The 18,295-nt window shown below is 55.5% G+C and overlaps 2 protein-coding genes across 4 annotated transcripts in view; both read right to left on the bottom strand.

Moving 5' to 3' along the window:
- Positions 1–1,621: 1,621 nt before the first annotated feature.
- SPAG7 (sperm associated antigen 7) lies at positions 1,622–8,939 on the bottom strand. The gene is made up of 7 exons (XM_035136567.2): positions 8,791–8,939; positions 7,284–7,351; positions 7,072–7,160; positions 6,041–6,125; positions 5,841–5,930; positions 4,070–4,226; positions 1,622–2,903 (listed from the first exon to the last, which is right to left on the bottom strand). Exons 1-7 carry the CDS (start codon positions 8,876–8,878, stop codon positions 2,779–2,781), a joined length of 702 nt encoding a protein of 233 aa, XP_034992458.1. The 5' UTR covers positions 8,879–8,939; the 3' UTR covers positions 1,622–2,778.
- Positions 8,940–9,002: 63 nt separating this feature from the next.
- LRCH4 (leucine rich repeats and calponin homology domain containing 4) overlaps positions 9,003–18,295 on the bottom strand; it is a 57,026-nt gene continuing 47,733 nt past the window's right edge. For 2 of the 3 annotated variants that reach the window (XM_035135109.2, XM_060281958.1), the window contains exons 14-18: positions 18,101–18,208; positions 16,885–16,991; positions 15,814–15,951; positions 14,347–14,424; positions 11,292–13,602 (exon numbers count right to left, since the gene is read on the bottom strand). In XM_035135109.2, coding sequence (XP_034991000.1) covers positions 13,366–13,602; positions 14,347–14,424; positions 15,814–15,951; positions 16,885–16,991; positions 18,101–18,208 — 668 coding nt within the window. In that variant the 3' untranslated portion in view covers positions 11,292–13,365. The other variant, XM_035135110.2, reaches the window with a different exon arrangement.

Below are 18,295 nucleotides of genomic sequence, written 5' to 3'. Positions count from 1 at the left end.
CCCGCATCAAGATTTTGGCGTAGCACACAAACACACGTCACGATTTGCAATATATTCCCAGGTCAAAAACAATGAAACCAACATCATAATATGGGCTTCAAACTGGTTTGGGACTATATTTTATCTCCCCGTCCTACTCTCTGCATGAAGGCTTTGCAGGAAATGGTCGAGGTTGGGGCTCCCAAGTTTCTAGGCCTCAGTAACTTCGCACACACAAATGAAATTACTTGTGCATGTGAGGTTTGCTGTGCAAAAGAGCGTTATGGTAGCCGACTCTCGCTGCGTATCGACTGGGATTAGAAGAGGTTACGGACAGTCTTTCTAGAGTCACAATGGGGCCTGCATAAGCCAATACAGCCCAGAGAGATGGGGGCGATTTAAGGTCAAGCTGAGTCTGGCGGCGCTGATAGGATTGGAGCCCCAGTGGCCCAGCATCCTTGTTCTCTATTCCAAAGGGAAGTCACCCACAAGCAGGAGCAGATTCCAGTGTTCCTGTTTAAGGAGCCATGAGGACTAGCACCTTGGCTTTATTTTAAGGAATTGGTGGGAGAGCTGCCCTGCATGCAGAAGATCCTGGGTTCAATCCCCCCCTTGGCATCTCCAGGCAGGGCTGGGATTGACCCCCTGCTTGAATCCTTGGAGAGCCAGAGCTGCCGTCCGTGTGGACAATATGGAGCTAGGTAGATTCCTTACCCCTGGGAAGGCCACCTGAGCCAGGGAGGGGGCAATCTCTTGACTCTCTCCACAGCCAGCGAGATGCAGTGGTTGGAGCGCCGGGTGGCATTTGGGAAAGACCCGGGTTTGAATCCCCCCTCGGCAATGAAGCTCACAGGGTGTGACCTTTGGCAGTCCCCGCTTCCCAGCCTAACCTACCTCACAGGGCTGTTGTGGTGGGGATTAAATGAGAGTGGGAATACTGTGTATGAACCTTGTGCTCTTTGGGGGGAAGGTGGTCTAGAAAGGGACAAAATGGTGAGATGCACAGGGTGTGGGGCTGGTGAGGGTCCCACATTTGGATAAGGACCACAGATAACGTCCCACCCCCACCCCCCACCCCCGATCTCAGCCAGGGGACTTCCTTGCATCTTGCACCAGCAAAGTCCCTAAATTCCCAATTACTTATCCATTTGTTCTTGTGATGAATATAGATCAGGGGCCAGCAAACGTTTTCGGCAGGGGGCCAGTCCACCGTTCCTCAGACCTCGTGGGGGGGCCAGACTATTTTCTTTGGGGGAAATGAACGAATTCCTATGCCCCACAAATAACCCAGAAATGCATTTTAAATAAAAGCACACATTCTACTCATGCAAAACCACACTGATTCCCAGACCGTCCGCAGGCCGGTTTTAGAAGGCGATTGGGCTGGATCCGCCCCACCCCCCAGGCCTTAGTTTGCCTACTAATGATATAAATCTAATAAATCATCACCACCATAAAAAATACTTGACTGCGCTTGCCCCTGTTGCCCACGAACTTCGTTGAACAGCCCCGAGTTCGAGTGGTCGTATACACTTTTAAGCGCCTATTTATCTCCCCTCTAAACTATCCCCCCCCAACGTCAAAAGCTTCCATGGGGCTGTGAAGTTCTTGCTCTCGACACGAAGAAAAGGCAGAGACGAGACAGCGTCCAAAACAAGCATTTAATGTTGTCCACACACATATACAGCCCTCTGCCCAAACACCGGCGGCGTCTCCCCAGCTCCAGCATCCACACCGCCAGGCCCCCTTGGGAGCCTGTGACACGTGGGAGCGGGGTGTGTGTGTGTGCGTGCAATGGGGGCATCGGCTCCCCATAGCAGGAAGGCAGGCAAACAGAATTTTTAAAATATTTACACACTGAATAAAAACTCCAGACCTGGCAGCGGCGTTGGGAGAACAACAAAAGGGGAGACAGTTATGTTTCGACCTCGACACCCCAAAGGCAGAAGGGACCCTCCTTTCAAACGCACAATGCACACACAGGGGCAAACAGGCCCCTTTGCCCTCCCACCCCCACAGCGGGGTAAAGAGGAAGAGAGGAGGAGCAACAGCGGCACCTGCTGCCAGGAACGTGGCACAGCAACTCGGTTGCTCCCCCTGGTGGGGCGCAGGGAGTACTGCAGCTCAGAGGGGGGGAGCCCTCTCTGGTGGATGAGAGTGGTAATAATATAATAATAATTTACCATTTATACCCCGCCCATCTGGCCGGGCCCCCCCAGCCACTCTGGGCGGCCTCCAACAAAACAGAAATTCTAAAATACAGAATTTTGTATTTTATTTTGTATTTTGTATTTGGTACTGCAGTGGTAATAAAAACCGGGGTGGGGGAGTTTTAAAATGAGGAGAGGTAAGGGTGGGGGGCTTCAATGCAAGGGGGGACCACACTACAGGATTAAAAGGGGCAACTTCAGTTGCAGAGGTCTGAACAGCACACAAAAGGGGAATTGTGGTGTTTTTTGGGGGGGTTAATATTATTTATTCTCTTAACACCCTCCCACCTTGCTACACCAGTCTCAGCCTCTTTTCTCACACGCAGAAGATAAAAACCTTTACAAACCCTCCTCCTCCTCGCCCGCTAGCATGCTAACGCCACCCTGGGCTAGGGGTCAACTACTCAAAAGGGCTGGGGTGCACCTAGGGAGGAGGGGGAGGGATGTTTTGTGAGGGTCCCCCTCCTAATCCGCTCTGGGGAGCCCCCGGGAGGGTTCCACAGAAGTAGCAGCAGCAGCAGCTCCGGAGGCAAGTCCCTGAAATCACCCGACGGGGAGCGAACCCAGCCGCTGCCGGCGGCCCCAATCCCTACGAGCTGCTGGCGGGCGGAGGAGGACCCTCGTCCTCAGTCTGGCGGAGGCGCTGCTTCTTGGCTCGGATCTCGTTCATGGCCTCCTCGATGGAGCGCGTGTCTCTCTTGTTGGCGACGGGAACTGCGAGGGGAGAGGGATGGGGGGGGGAGGAACGTCAAGAATCCGTCAGCCTGGCAAAGATTGACCTCTGAGAGCGGACTCTGCATTTTCTGTTTTTATTTAGGTCTTTTTTATATTGTATTATGAAAAAAACCTTAATAAAAGGCAGAGAATCGCCCAGCCCAATCACAAAGGCCCAATTCAGGAGCCTCTCAGAGCAGGCATTGAGAAGTTGGAGTGCCTTACTGGTGTTCTGGACTACATGTCCTAGCAGCCCTGGGACTGATGGGAGATGTAGTCTGAAACACCCGGAAGGCACACCCTGTTCTCAATGTCTGCTCTAAAGCTCTGTCTGCAACACTTTACCTCCTCTTTCCATGGTTTAAGAACATAAATACATCAAAGAGTCTCCTGGATCAGGCCCAAGGGCCCCCCGGAATCTTGTTCTCACAGTGGCCAACCTGGTGCCCCAAAGGGAAACCTACAAGCAGGATCCGAGTGCAAGAGCAGAACTCTCTCCTGTGGCTTCCATCACGGCCTCTGACTATGGAGACAGAGCAATAGCCATTGCAGCCAGCAGCCACCCATAGCCCTCTCTTCCTTCATGGATTTGTCTAATCTTCTTTCAAAGCCATCCAAGTTTGGGAGTTCCACAGTTCAACTTCTTCTTTTGCTATTATTATTATTATTATTATTAATTACTTAAATATGTTTACTGCCCCATACCTGTAGATCTCAAGGGGGTTCTATATCCCCCCCTTAATCTCCCCCTACACTACCCCCTTTGCTGTTTTTCCTATCACAAATCCGTATCCTTATGTTCTGGTTGTTACAAGGGATATAGCTCAGCTGACTAAAAGACAGCGCCGTTAACCCCAAGCTCGCATCTTGGACCCCCTTATAGGACAGCTGCGTTCAAGGGGGCTGGGCTCGATGACCCTTGGGGTCCCTTCCGACTCTACGATTCAGAGAAAACCATACTGGAACAAGAAAGAAGGAACCTTCCTGAATTGTTTCCAGCGGGTGCCGTGGACCTAAGGATTCTTGAGGGCTAGCACCCTGCGCACAGCTGGGAGTGCCCTGGAAGGGTGAGGGGCCAGCCCAGGCTGCTCTTGCTGCGGATGTCCCTCTGGGCCCGGGGGGAGCCAACCAGGAGACCCAAACCCCCCCCCCCCCGGCCGACTCACCGCAGCCGTAGGCCTTGTTGGCTTCCATGGTGTGGGCCGCATCCTTGGCCGCCACCTTCCCAATCAGGTGGCTGTACTTGTCCTTGTAGTCAGTGTTGGGGTTGACCACGGTGGGGCCTTTCAGGGCTTCCTCCTCCGCCTGCCGCTGAGCCAGTTCCTGAGGGGCAGAAGCCATGAAGGAGTGAGAGACAGAAGGGAAGCGGCTCCCAGACACCCCCCGGCCCACCCACCCCACGATGCTTGGAGGGGGCTCGCGCTCTGTCCCGGTAGCCAAATTGCCGGGGGCTGCGTGGTGTGTTTGTCACAGCGGTTGCTTCCTCCTGGGCCCCTCCCTCCATCCTTCTTTTCTCACGCATAAAATTCATGGGCTGCCCTTCCTCCCAATTCCGGTATAAAACACAAACACGCGCAACGTTTGCGTCTGGGGAACCGCCCTGAGATCTTTGGATGGAGGTTGGCACATCAATTGGCCTGGTTAAATTAGTGTATTTTAATATTTCTGTTGGAAGCCGCCCAGAGTGGCTAGGGAAACCCAGCCAGATGGACGGGGTGTAAATAATAAATTATTATTATTAATTATTATTATTATTAAAGAGGAACATTTTTGCCTGGCGCATCAAGGTGCATAATGAAGGCGCCAGGTGGACCTCCCTGGGGAAAGCATCCCACAAATGGGGAGCCACTGCAGAGAAGGCCCCGTTCTCGTGTTGTCACCCTCCAGACCTCTCATGGAGGTGGCACACAAAGGAGGGCAGAGTTTGGGCCAGTTCATATGGGGAGAGGCGGTCCTTGAGGTGCCGTGGTCCTGAGCCATTTAAGGCTTTAAAGGTCGAAACCAGCACTTTGAATGGGGAGCCAGTGCAGTCGGCCCAGGGTCGGTCTCATAGGATCAAACCCTCTTGCGCCGGTGAGCAACTTGGCCGCAAAATCCTGCAGCAGCTGAAGTTTCTGAAGCGTCTTCAGAGAGGCAGCCCCTAGAGGTTACCAGAGCATAGGCAGAAGGTAGGCTGCCCCTGTCCAGTTAGGGGCACAGCTGGGCCACCCAGTGAAGCTGAGGGAAGGCACGCCAGGTCTCTGGAGTCTCATGCGACAGCAAGAAGTATCCCAAAGCTAGGTACCCGCTCCTTCAGAGCAGGCCACCACTGAGCTCAGGACTGTCTCCACTGACTGGCAGCAGTGGCTCTCCAGGGATCCAGTCAGGGCTCTCTGGCAGGCTCACCACGCAGAGATGCCATTGGGGCTGCCCTTCTGCCCGGAAGACAAATGCTCTCTGTGTCTCCCATTCCCTCCCTCGCCAAGCAGAGGCGCAGGAGTCCCGGCTGCAGAGCGCAGGGGCCTGAGAGGGCTTTGGAGACACTCCAGCCACTGCACTCTGTAGCCCGGTGGCCTTTCCTTCCCCTCGGGGAAATGTTAAAATGCTGCAGACCAGAAGAAGGGGAGGACAGTCCGCCTGCCGCTGCTGCCAGGAGAAAGGGCAGAGGGTCCCTTGGGAGATGTTCTGGGTGCTGAGCAAAGAGCATCTCTCTCTCGCTCTTCTCACAGGGACCCATGATGAAACGTATTCCCAAAAACTGGTATTCAGAACCACCGCTGCCTCCAGATCCAAGTTTCTAATGTTCTTATGTGTTGGGGTTCCGCAGTTCGCAGTTCCGCAGTTTGCAAATGCCCCGAGAGGCACCCTGGGGTGGCGTCTCCTCTGAGGGTGGCACTGCAGTCCTTGCCTGACAGGACCAATCCTGCCTCCCCCCCCCCTTAGAGGAAAGCTGCCCACCTTCAGCCGGCGTTTCTCCTCGGCCTGCTGGGGGTCCCACTCCTCTCCCCGGCGGTAGGCGTCCAGCTCTTCATCCGAGGGGGCAAATTCCTGAAAGAGAGGCAGGTGGGGCAGTCAGAACGGGAACATGAACTCTCGGGGGGGGGGGCGGAGAGGAGGAACGGGAAGCGGCGGGGGAGTGCGACAGATCCCCCACTTGCCTTCTTGAAAACCATGATGTATCGGGACTCCTCGTCGTCGCCAAAGGAGAAGGAGGTGAGGCCTGCGACTTCTACCACGTCGTGCCTAGAATGGGAATCAGAGAATTGCACAGTTGGGAGGGACGCTGAGGGTCAACTAGACCAACCCCCTGCAAGGCAGGAATCACAGCTAAAGCAACCCAAGACGGAGGGCGATCTGCCCTCTGTTTAAAAGCCACCAACAAAGGGGAGGCCGACACCTTCTGAGAAAGCCTCTTCCACTGCCAAAGGGCTCTTGCACTCAGAAAGTTCTTCCTGATGTTTAGTCAGCATCCCCTTTCTTGTCACTTGAATCCACGAGTTCAAGTCGTACTCTCCAGAGCAGGAGGAAACAAGCTGGCTCCATCTTCCTTGTGACAGCCCTTGAGATATTTGAAGATGGCCATCGTATCTCCTGTCCTTCTCCAGGCTAAACATCCCCGACTCCTTCAACTGTTCCTCACAAAGCTTGGTTTCCAGACTTCTGAACCTCTTGCTCAAACCTCCTCTGCACACATTCCAGCTTCTCAACATCCTTCTTAAATTGTGGTGCCCAGAATTGGACATAGGATTCCAGGTGTGGTCTGACCAAGGCAGCAGAGAGGAGTGATATGATTTCCCTTGATCTGGACACTAGACTTCTAGTTGATGCAGCCCAGAATGGCATTCGGTTTTTTTGCTGCTGCATCACACTGTGGGCTCGCGTTCAGCTTGTGGTCCACCAAGACCCCCCAGATCCTTTTCACATGTACTGCAAATAAGCTAGGTGCCCCCCCATTCTGTATTTGTGCATCTTGTTTTTCCTGCCTAAGTGCAGAACCTTACATTTGCCCCTATTTAAATTCATTTTGCTAGCTTGCACCCAGTTCTCCAATCTGTTCAGGCCACCTTGAAGTCGGAAACCAAGCCAAGGTCAGGTTTGATTCACCTGGAGGCTGGATTTCACCCGTCCAGCTGCAACGGCACCTTTTCCCTTCCCTTCCCTTCCCCCACCCCCACCCCAGTGGACTCACAGAATACTGCGCTCAATCTTGTTCATGGGCCGGAACTTCTTCTTGGTCTGGCTGCTGTCTTGGATGAAATCGGAGACCTCCTTCTCCATCTGTATGGCAGGGGGAAGAGAGAGGAAGCTGTGAGTAGGAGGAGAGGAAGCCAGGGTGGTCCCCTGGTCCCCACCTGCCTGCAAGTTGGGGACATGTGCCCTGGGGTGGGGCAGAGGACATACCCGCTTCCTGAACTCGACTTTCTGCTTCTTCTCTTGCTCCTGAAGCTTCTTCAGCTGTGCTGTTTGCTCTGGGGGAGAGAGAGAGAGAGAAAATCAGAAAGGGGTGCGTGAGTGGCTTGCGGGATCCTAGCAAGGGATCTCTTGCTTCTGGTCCCAACCTGGGTCACCGACAGCAGCCTCTGAGCCAGATCTCAACTCACTCAGGGGCAGGGACCCTGTGTCCAGCCCCGTGGTTCCCAAGAGTTATTAACAGTTCATGGCATTTTAGGCTTCTTCCACGTGAATAGGAGCTCACTTTTTGAAAGTTAAGAATTATATGTCACAAGAGAAGGCATCAGGATTTTAGAGATGCTTAGGTGGGGCATGGCCCAAAAAAGTTTGGGAACCCCCGGTCTAGTCACTTGCTAACTGAAAAACCATGGACCTTCCAGCTCTACAGAAGGAGTTCAATTCTACGGAAGGAAATAGGGAGGAGAGTCCCGCTGGATCAGGCCCACCAGGTCCAGTATCCTGCTCTCATTGGGCTGACCAGATGCTCTGACCATAGAAGCCCCAAAGCAGGGCATGGGAGCACAAATCCATGCTGCCCCCTCCTGCGATTCCCAGTAGGCAATACTACCCCCAACCGTGGAGAGAGGATGGAGCCCTTGAGATGATTCTCCCTCATTCCTTCTCATCTTCTTTGAAGGCCCTCCCTGACTCCTGAGGGAGGGAGTTCCACAGTTTCTCCGCGCTGCGTGAAGACGGATTTTCTTTCCTCTGCCTCGAATCTCCCAACATTATTCAGATTCCTTGAGTGTCCGTGTGTTAGCAGAGAGGGAGAAAACCTTCCCTCTGTCCCTCTTCTTTATGCCCCTCAGTAACTTTCTAAACGCCTATCGTGTTGCCTTTTCTCCAAAACCCCAAACGTATCACCCACTCTGCAAAACTCTTCTCCACAAAGTGCACTTTATAATCTCAAAATACAGGACAAAAACATTTGTAACACTCAATTCGAAACAAAGAAATCTAAAATGCAAAACGAAACACGATAAACGCGGCCAGAGAAGCATAAGATCTCTAATTTATTCCCACCTTTGGGGTCCCTGGTCAGCTTCTGTGAGGTCCGGGGGCCGGACTATGGAGAGCCCCTTGGGGCCTCATCCGGCTGCAGGGCTCTCCTTCTGCTGCTGGGCACCCACCAGCACCCAGCCTTGCGGGGGGAACCAGGGGGCAGCTGGGATCCAGTCTCCTCCTCCTCCCCCTCGGGAAGGGCGGAGCGTGTGTCGCCAGTCCCCAAGGACAGCGGACCTTGCAGGGTTGGAAGGGTCCCCAAGGGTCATCTAGCCCGACCCGCAGCGACCTTGACGTCACCCGCGCCGCGCTCTGGCCCCCGGAGCTGCGCAGGCGCCCTTGGGCCTCTTCTCGCGGAGCCTCCGGGGGGGAGGCAGTCTACCTGCGAGAGCAGCCGTCGCTCGCTTCCCTCCCCCTCCCGGACTCCTGGGTCCCCCCCCCCTGCCTTCCTTACCCTTAGCCCGCTTCGCCTCTCGGTCGCCCAGCGCCGGCGGCGGCTCCATGGCGCTCAGGATGGAGCCCAACAGGTCTAGCTCCGCCATCTTGGCCGCCCGCCGGGAAGCCCCGCCCACCAGAACGAGCGCGGTGACGTCGCGGCGCCTCCGCCTCGCGGGGCTGCCGGGAAAGGGGCGTGGCCAAGCGCCCCCCCCCCGGAGAGGACCTTAAAGGGGAAGGCCGGAAATTCCACCCGCCCTCCCGGTTGAACTTCTGGCTGTTGGAGGGGGCGGTGCGAGTCCCTTGTGGGCGTGACCTCCCGCTAGCCACGCCCATCCGGAAAAGGGCGAGAACTTCCAGCCAGGGGGAGGCAGCATGGCGCAGCGGTTAGAGCTAGGAAGGAGGGCGAGATCAGGGCTCGAATCCACCCTTATCGCAGGGTTGTTGGGAAGGTTCAGCGGGGAGCGGGAGAAGACCCGCCGCAGAAACCGCCCCCCCATGTTTCCCGGCCAGCGAGGCGCCTTAATAGGGAGGCAGCGACAGCCCCGCCCCCTTTGAGGGCTTCCGTGTAGACGAGTCCTTGGAGCGGCAGGGAAGCTTCTGGGTCCGGCTTTGAAAGGGGGCTGGACGAGGCAGGATAGTTCAGTGTGGAGAGCGACTGACTCTCGATCTCAGCGTTGTGGGTTCGAGTCCCACGTTGGGTAAAAACAAACAAACCCCCTGGGGGTCCCCTCCAACTCTATGATGCTAGGACACATTCGTGGAGAAAATGGCTATCGGTGGCTCCTAGGCAGTGATGCTCCCGAATCCCAGGTGCTGGAAACCACAGGAGGGGCTCTGATCCAGCTTGCAGGCTTCCTTGCATCTGGCTGGCCAGGGGGAGACCAGGAGCCTGGACTAAACAGGCCCCTCCCTCCCTCTTCTTGCACTTAAGATAGCCTTGTGTGATTGTGGTGGGCCACATCCCCTTGCCTGCTGCCATGCTCTCCCTGGGGCACCGGGGGGGCACCAAGCCAGGGTGCTGAGACCTAGCAGAGAGGATGTATGCCACAAGTACCCACAAGGAGGGCAGTATCTGCTTAAGGCTAGCTTGACCAGCCCCCTTGAAGCCCCACCACCCACAAGAAAACCCCACTCGCTTGCAGGGCTATGTAACATTTACTCCAGACACGACCCTACCAAGCAAGTTCCCTTGTGGAAGATGGCGGGGGGGGGGGGCTTCCTTTGGGGTGTTTGCTCAACCCCCGTGGCTGTTCAGTGCTGGGGCCCAGGTGGGCATTTGGGCTGACCCAGGTGCAGTTGTGGGCTCTTCTCCTGCAGGGTGTGAGGAACCTTTGGCGCCTGGGCTGCGGCTGAACTACAGCTCCCACCCACCCCTACAAACACAGCAGCCATGCTGGGAAGGAAGCACAGGGAGAGAGGGGGGCTCTTATGCTCCAGTCCTGCAGCTGGGCTTCCCAGAAGCGGCCCTTGGTGAGAACAGGAGGGGGGGACTCCAGGAGGGGCCCCCTTGGCCTCATCCGGCAGAACTCTTCTCCTGCTCTGATGCCGAGCTCCTCCAGATGTAAGCGAACCTGCCGTTGTCCGTTGGTTGGAAGGAAAGCTTCCACCCCATCCCACCCTCCAATCAGACAGGGGTGTTCTCCGGACTCCTGGCTGGCATGCAATTGCCCATTCAGACATGCAGCCGCTCAGAGGTTTGGATCTTTGGAGATGGAAAAGAAAGCCCTGCGGAGGAGCACAGGAGGAGGTCCCACCATGCAAGGAATCCAAGGAAAGTGGAAGGGACTCCTTCGGACGCAGGTGGACCCTTGGAGGTTTTTAAGAAGAGGTTGGATGGCCACCCGTCAAGGATGCTGCAGTTGGGATTCCCACATTGCAGGGGGGTTGGACTGGATGACCCTCGGGGGTCCCTTCCAACTTTTTCTGTGGAAGGAAACCAACCTGGGCTGGGGGTGAAGGAGGGCTGAGCGCTGAGAGCGCCTGGAAGTTTTTAAGAAGAGGTCAGGCCTCCCCTCCCCGTATTTCATAATCCCCTAAGAACGGCCCCGGGGCCGATAGAACAGGCTTTGCTAATAGACAACACAACTGAGGCAGCAGCTTATTTAAATGCAACCTCACCCACATGTGCACAAATGCAAAAAACACATAAATGTTCTTGTTAAATTTGGAGAGAAGCTTCCCATCCACGGGAGGAGAGCATTGGCAAAGGTGTCTTGCCCTCTTGCCCCTTTCGAATGTGGAGTCCGTTTCCCTGTGGGGGAAGCGCCTGGCTTCTCTTGCTTGGTCCCACCGAAGATCCCTGAGCGATTACACCGTGGGCCCTGCAAAGGTTTTGGCTCAGCGCAGCCCCTGCTGTCCAGTCCGCCGAGGCCACCCTGTCCGGTCCACCTAGGTCTTCTGGCGCCCCAGAGGCGGGGCAGTGCAGCCCGTTGCCAGCAGAGTCCGAACCGTCTCGGCCACGCGGGGCAGACCCTCCTCTTCCAGCACGTGGTGGGGGGAGCAGAGAGACTCCTGAGGGGTGGGGGGCACGGAAGGGGGGGCAGAAGTTAGCAAAGGCAGGTGGGAGGGCAAGCCAAAGGAGAACGGCCTGGCCAGGCGCTGCTTACCGAGACGGCCTCCCACATCTGCCCTGCTGGACACAGGAGCCGGTGGAAAAGTGTGCCTAACACAGACACATCTCCCTTTGCAGGCGGGAGAAGTTGTACGTGCGCACACTTGAGGTCAGGATGGGTTCTGCAGAGTGGGTGGAGGGAGGCTTTGGGGACCCCCCCCCCCGGCGGAACTACAACTCCCACCAGCAAGCAAGCTCAGACCATCAGATCAACACGGACCTACCCCGTAACACGAATTGCAAAAGCAAACTTGTTCCCACCCCCCCAGCGGTGACAGGAAGGAAAAAACACACACAAAGACAACCAAGGAGGCGGAAGGAAGAAACGCCACGAGCAGGAGGCTGCTGCCGCCGTCCTTTGGGGGAAAAAAAGAATTGTATTTTACAATGTACAGATGTCGAGGCGGAGAGGAACAAAACACAAAACGCGGGAGCTGCCTCTCGAGAAGGAACACAACAACAAAAAAGGCAAGAGGAACGCAAACGCAGAATGTACAGCAGTCCTTTTTTTGGTGGGATGGGGGACCGTGAAAAGGGGGAAAAAAAACAACAACCCCAAAAAGCCCTTGAAAAATATTTTTGCCCTCCCCCTCAAGAGAGGGGGGCAGGCGATCGATGGAGAGCACCAAATATTTACAATTCTGTACATGCTTAAAAAGACCAAAAAATTTTTTTTCTTTACATTACAGTATTCCATAATCTTCTTCTCTTCAAATATATATATATATATTTATATATTTATATAAAATATATATGTATAATTTAATATATTTAAGGCAGCGGAGATGGGGAGGGAGACTAGAAGGGGCTGGAATTTGACTGCAGCTGTCCCTAGAAAGAGGAGCCGCTTTTGCCCTGAATTAAGGCGATTCCTGTCACCTGTTTAAGGCCTCCCCTGCCCACCGCCACCCAGGATTTGGGGGTGCACCGTGCCAGAGAGATTATGGGGTGGGCTGGAACACGGCAATGCCCCCATCTCTCCCTCCCTCTGTGGACCAGAAATTGCACGTTCAGATTAAAGGAAGGGCGGGAATTCGAGTCCAGCATCGGATGCCCCCGGGAAGCCCCCTGGGTGGCGCCAAAAAGGGAAGAGGTCCAGAATAGGGAACCCTGAAAGGCTTTGGGGGAGGGAAGGGCATTTGAGGAAGAAGTGGCCTTTACCCCGCAAACTAAGTGCGGTCTTGGGGGCCTGTGTGCCTCCAAGAAGCCCGGAGAGGGGCATGAGATGCCCCGGGGACATACTTTGGGGTGCCAAACAGCTGAGCCCCTCAAAAATCCTGCAAAGGTTTCCCAGTGCAGGGGAGCGGGCAGAAACTCTGGGGTAGGGAGTTTCATTTGGTTCAGAAACGCACTGCCATTTCCCATCAAAAGGGGGTGTGAGAGAGAAGCAGGGGCGGCGAAGACCACCCAGTGTCAGAGTGGGTGGGCCAAGGCTTTAGGACGGCCTAAGGTTTATTTTTTTGGGGGGGCACAAGTACAGCCCGTAGTGCTCCCTTGCCACACGCACGCACCTCCCCACTGCAGGCACTCGTGAATTAGTGCAACGCAGTTTTAAGTGCACGTGAACCGAGGGGTGGGGGGGTGGAGGAAGTTGGCGGCTTCTCCTCCCGGCAAAAATAACACCTTTCGCTAGGGGAACAAGGCACAGAGGAGACCGAGGTGTTGGCAGAGGAGCAGCAGCTGCCAAGGGAGGGCTGCCCTGAACTCCCCCCCCCCCTGGGCCTGGCAGAGGGAGCTAATTCTGACCAGGGAAGGGAGAGCTATTATTATTATTATTATTATTAAGGGGGGGGCAATTGCAGGGATTGGTGGCCTCAGAAATAAAGGTATTTGTCAGTGTCCTGCTTCAACTGCATTGCTGACACCCCAACTCCCACCCCTGTGCAAAGTGTGGGGGGGCACGTGCCCTGACCCACGTCTTTCCTGGAGAAACTGTTCCTGCCCAGTGGGGGTGGCCGGGGACCCCGCCCCCCCGCCAGCTCAGCAGCCGCAGAGGTTGCGATAGGTGAAGTAGAGGAGCAGCATGAGGACGACATAGAAGACGCCAAAGCCAGCCAGGTGCTCGGAGAGGGCGGGCGGGGCGAGGGGGGGCCTCCCCGCCCCGGGGTGTAGGGGTGGCGGCGACGGCAGCGGCAGCAGGGCCTCGAGGAGGCGGAGCAGGCCACGGACGTTGCCTTGCAGGAGGGCGGCCACGTCGGAGGCGGAGCAGAGAGAGACCTGTGGCAAAGGGGAGAGAACACAGGACACAAAAAGAAAACACACCGGTAGCACACAGAGGCACGGAGGGAGGTTGGCGACCTGCAGGTGGGGAGGGAAGGGGCTCAAAGTCTGCAGAGAAGGGCAGCCAGGCTGGAAACGGGGCCTTATTTGGCCAACTGCCACCTTGAGATGCCTGCGTTGCAGGGGGTTGGGCTGGATGACCCTCGGGGTCCCTTCCAGCTCTCCTATCCTATGATCCTGTGGATGATGGAACCAGCTGGTTTCTGCTGCCCCAGAGGGCAGGACCTGAACCCATGGCTTGAAATAGCGAGGGAGGAGATTCCCTTCCAATGTCAGAAATAACGTTCTGATGGCAAGAGCTGTTTGAGAGTGGAACGGTTTCCCTCGGACACTGGCGGACTCTCCTTCCTAGAAGGTGTTTTAAGCAAGGGTTGGGGACGTGCCTGAGCCAGGGCTTCTTCAGCTGTGTTTCCTGCACTGCAGGGGGTTGGGCTGGATGACCCTCGGGGGTCCCTTCCAGCTCTACAGATCTAAGTTGTACTAGGGAGGGAGTCGGTGGCGGCAATGTGTGAGCAGGAATGGAAAGAGAGTGTGTGTGTGTGTTGTGTAAAAACAGGGCTTGGGGGCCATTTCTCAAAGGAGGGTCTTCCTGTCCTGTTTCCCCCCCCCCATCCTCCCTCCCCAGCAGGCACAAGCAAGCAGCAGCACACAAACAAGACCCCCGCAAAAGCCCAATCTCACCTCCGGGAGCCCCAGCTGGCGACAGGCGGCCAAGAAGCTGTCCACGTTCTTCCGGCTTTTGATGGCGTTCAGCTTTGGCTGTTTGGAGAGGGAGCGAGAGAGGAGGTCAACCCAGCAACGCCCAAGGGGAAGGCTACCCGCTTGGCATGCAGAAGGTCCCGGGCTCAATCGATCTCTGGGCTGGGCTGGCGGGGATTCTTCTCTGCCTAAAGTCCTGGGCAGCCACTGCTGCCGGCCAGTGCAGGCTGTAGTGAGCTGGGTGAAGCAATGACCTCAGGCAGCTTCTCGCACCCCTCGGGCGGGACAGACCTGGTCTAGGTGCCCCTGGGGCGGGAGCATTACCTAGGGGGGAGCTCAGAGGCAAGGGGGTGCCAGGAGGGAACTGTGATCCAGTGCCCATCCATTTTGTTGAATTAATCAAACTTAAGTAGCTTCTGTAGCTGGGACTTAAGTAGCTGGGACGTGGGTGGCGCTGTGGGTTAAACCACTGAGCCTAGGGCAGGCATCCCCAAACTGCAGCCCTCCAGATGTTTTGGCCTACAATTCCCATGATCCCTAGCTAACAGGGCCAGTGGTCAGGGAAGATGGGAATTGTAGTCCAAAACATCTGGAGGGCCGAAGTTTGGGGATTCCTGGCCTAGGGCTTGCTGATCAGAAGGTCGGCGGTTCGAATCCCCGCGACAGGGTGAGCTCCTGTTGCTTGGTCCCAAGTAGATAAATAGGTACCGCTCTGGCAGGAAGGTAAACAGCGTTTCCGTGTGCTGCTCTGGTTCGCCAGAAGCGGCTTAGTCATGCTGGCCACATGACCTGGAAGCTCCCTCGGCCTATAGAGCGAGATGAGCGCCGCAACCCCAGAGTCGGTCACGACTGGACCTAATGGTCAGGGGTCCCTTTACCTTTACCTTTAAGTAGCTTAAACGGAATTTTGAATCAGCAGCAATTGCTACCGTTTTGAATTCTATTGTTATTAGCGGGTCGTACAAACAAAACCGCTGTTCTGAATTGTGTCCTTCGTAGGGGAGGGCTTGAGTTTATGGGTCCAAGGTCTTCCTGATTTCTGATTCTTCCGGCCATTTTTGCCATTTGCCATCAGGGACACAAAATGTTAATAAGGAATGGGGAAAATTTGTAACTTATCTTAAAGACCATTGTAAACAGTTAAAATCGTTAGTAGGACTGGAATATCACTTGTAGTTTATCACTTGAATTCTGGATGTAATGGAGATGTAAATGATTTGGATTATGATGAAAGACGCAGGAGGAAATGATTAACGATAGGACCCACAAAGGGGAGGAGGGAAATCCAGGAGATTCTTGTTTTTATGTTGTATGCTGGATATGCGACTGTAAAACTCTAATTTGGAAAACCCAATAAATTTATCAGCTTGGGAGCCCCCCTGATCTGTCAGGACCCCAGGGGACTTGGGGGTCTGGCAGGCTCCCCGACCCCCGACCCCAAAGGCTCACCACAGCCGGGGAGGGCACATGGATGAAGGGCACAGCTCGAGGGCGCAGGTGATTCACCAGCTGGCAGAGGACCACTCCGTTGGCCAGAGCCTCGCCCAAGTCTTCAGCCAGGGTGACGTTCAGCTGGGACTCGATGGCCTGCAGGAAGGAAGGAAGGGGAGAGGAGGAGCAGTCAGCAAGGGGGGGGGAAGAGGTCAAGGGTCGAGAGCTCCCTGGGAGTCAAGCTCAGCGTCCTCCAGAGCTGTGCGTCCCTAATGCTGGTCCTCTTTTGTCGGGAGAGAATAAGAACTTACAGAGGGCCCTGCTGGATCAGACTCAGCATTGCAGAACGCAAGGAGAGCCGGCTGGATCAGGCCCCTGGGGGCTCATGGAGCCCAGCCTCCTATTCTCACGGTGGCCAGCCAGATGCCTCAATGGGCAAGCTGCAAGCAGGATCCGAGCGCAAGTGGATCCCTCTCCCCTCCTGCCGTTTCCTGCAACTGGGATATTTGGGTGCCTCGCTGCCTCCGACGTGGGGGGGAGGGTAGAGCAGAGCCACGGTGTCCCTCTGTTGCTGCCCCCCCTCAAGGCATCCCCACTTACTCCATCTCCAGCCTTCTCTTGCAGTGTTTTACAGGCAGCTCCCCATTGAGGGGGGGTTATGCTCCAAGGCACCCCACATTTCCATGAAATCACGCATCTTTAAAACACCATCGAGAAAGCCAACACTTTTAGAGATGCTTTCTGCTCACTCCTGAGTTGGGCGTGATTCGAACGCGTCTAAAACGGTTGCTGCCTGTATTTCTGAATGTTTCATCTGCTGTGTTAACAAAGGTTTTAAACTGCTTGGACATTTTCTTCCTTAAAAATATAAAGCGGCATAGGAAATGCTTTTGCTCTTATTTTTATTCTGCATTTCCCCTTTTTCTTGCACTTCTGTGTTGTGGGCCACCCTGAGAGCAATGGGTACAGGGCGGTACACCTATTGAGCCAACCCTAATCCTACTGGGAGGTTTTGTTTACAGTTCAGCCGCAAGGAGATGTGCACACCCCCCCGGAAGCTGCTTCCTCCTGGCTCTTGGGGGGCCGTACCTTGCGGAGCTGAGCTGCGTGCTCCCTCTCGTCCTGGGCCTGCGATGCGGCACGCAGCCTCCGCTGGTTCCTGAGCTCAGAAGGGGAGAGGTCGGGCGAGAAGGAACCTGGGGAGGAAGGAGGGGGGGAAAGTTCAAAGCCATCAGTTCCTCATTCAGAGGCCGGAGAAGAGCACCATGCAGAAGGGCCCAAGTTACATCCACATCGTGCCCCTTGCAGCTTCTGCCCTGGGGGGGCTGCTGCCTCCTTGCCTTGAGGGCTGGATGGATGCGGGGGTTACTCCAAGGCAGGCAGCAGGGTACCAGAAGCAGTAGAATCATAGAGTTGGAAGAGACCCCAAGGGCCATCCACTCCAACCCCCTGCCAAGCAGGAAACACCATCAAAGCATTCTTGACATATGCCTGTCAAGCCTCTGCTTAAAGACCTCCAAAGAAGGAGACTCCACCACACTCCTTGGCAGCAAATTCCACTGCCGAACAGCTCTTACTGTCAGGAAGTTCTTCCTAATGTTTAGGTGGAATCTTCTTTCTTGTAGTTTGAATCCATTGCTCCGTGTCCGCTTCTCTGGAGCAGCAGAAAACAACCTTTCACCCTCCTCTATATGGCACCCTTTAATATATTTGAACATGGCTATCATATCACCCCTTAACGTTCTCTTCTCCAGGCTAAACATACCCAGCTCCCTAAGCCGTTCCTCATAAGGCATCGTTTCCAGGCCTTTGACTATTTTGGTTGCCCTCTTCTGGACACCTTCCAGCTTGTCAGTATCCTTCTTGAACTGTGGTGCCCAGAACTGGACACAGTACTCCAGGTGAGGTCTGACCAGTAGAGCCAGTGTGGTGCAGTGATTAGAGGGTTCAAACAGGACCTGGGTTCAAATGCTCCCACTGGGCTGTGAAGCTCGCGAAAGAAATAAGGGCACCCTACAGGCCACCACAGCCCCATTTCGTTGGTGAGAATTGATGCTGTCAGCGACACAAGTGGGGTTCTGAACCTGCCATGGACCATGTTGATGGAGGGTGGCCCCTGGGAGCCTGCACTGACCCCGATCCCAAGCCCCGTTTGGCTGTGTCAGGAGGCCACACCCTTTGGGGCGAGGGGGGAAATGCGTGAGGGCGGCTGCTCCGCCACTCTAGCCGCAGAGGGCCCAGTAGCCCCGCTGCCCAACGGAGGGGGCGCTTCCCTACAGAGGCTTCTCCCCTTTTCCCTACTCACCGGATCCCCGCTGCATGTTGTTCCGTGAGGAGGAGCGGAAAAGGAAGCTGGAAGGCTTCTGCGCGGAGCCGGGCTCCCGGGATGGAGGGTAGGCAGGGTGAACGGGATCTGCAAAGGAGGAAGAGGCTCTGAGCACCCGAGGGAAGGAGGCCTCAAGGCATCCCTCGACGTGGGGCTCCCCTCGCACCCGAACCA

This window comes from Zootoca vivipara, chromosome 13 (genome assembly GCF_963506605.1).
Source record: "Zootoca vivipara chromosome 13, rZooViv1.1, whole genome shotgun sequence".
Taxonomy (NCBI): Eukaryota; Metazoa; Chordata; class Lepidosauria; order Squamata; family Lacertidae; genus Zootoca; species Zootoca vivipara.
This window is presented reverse-complemented; position numbering and strand designations above follow the sequence as displayed.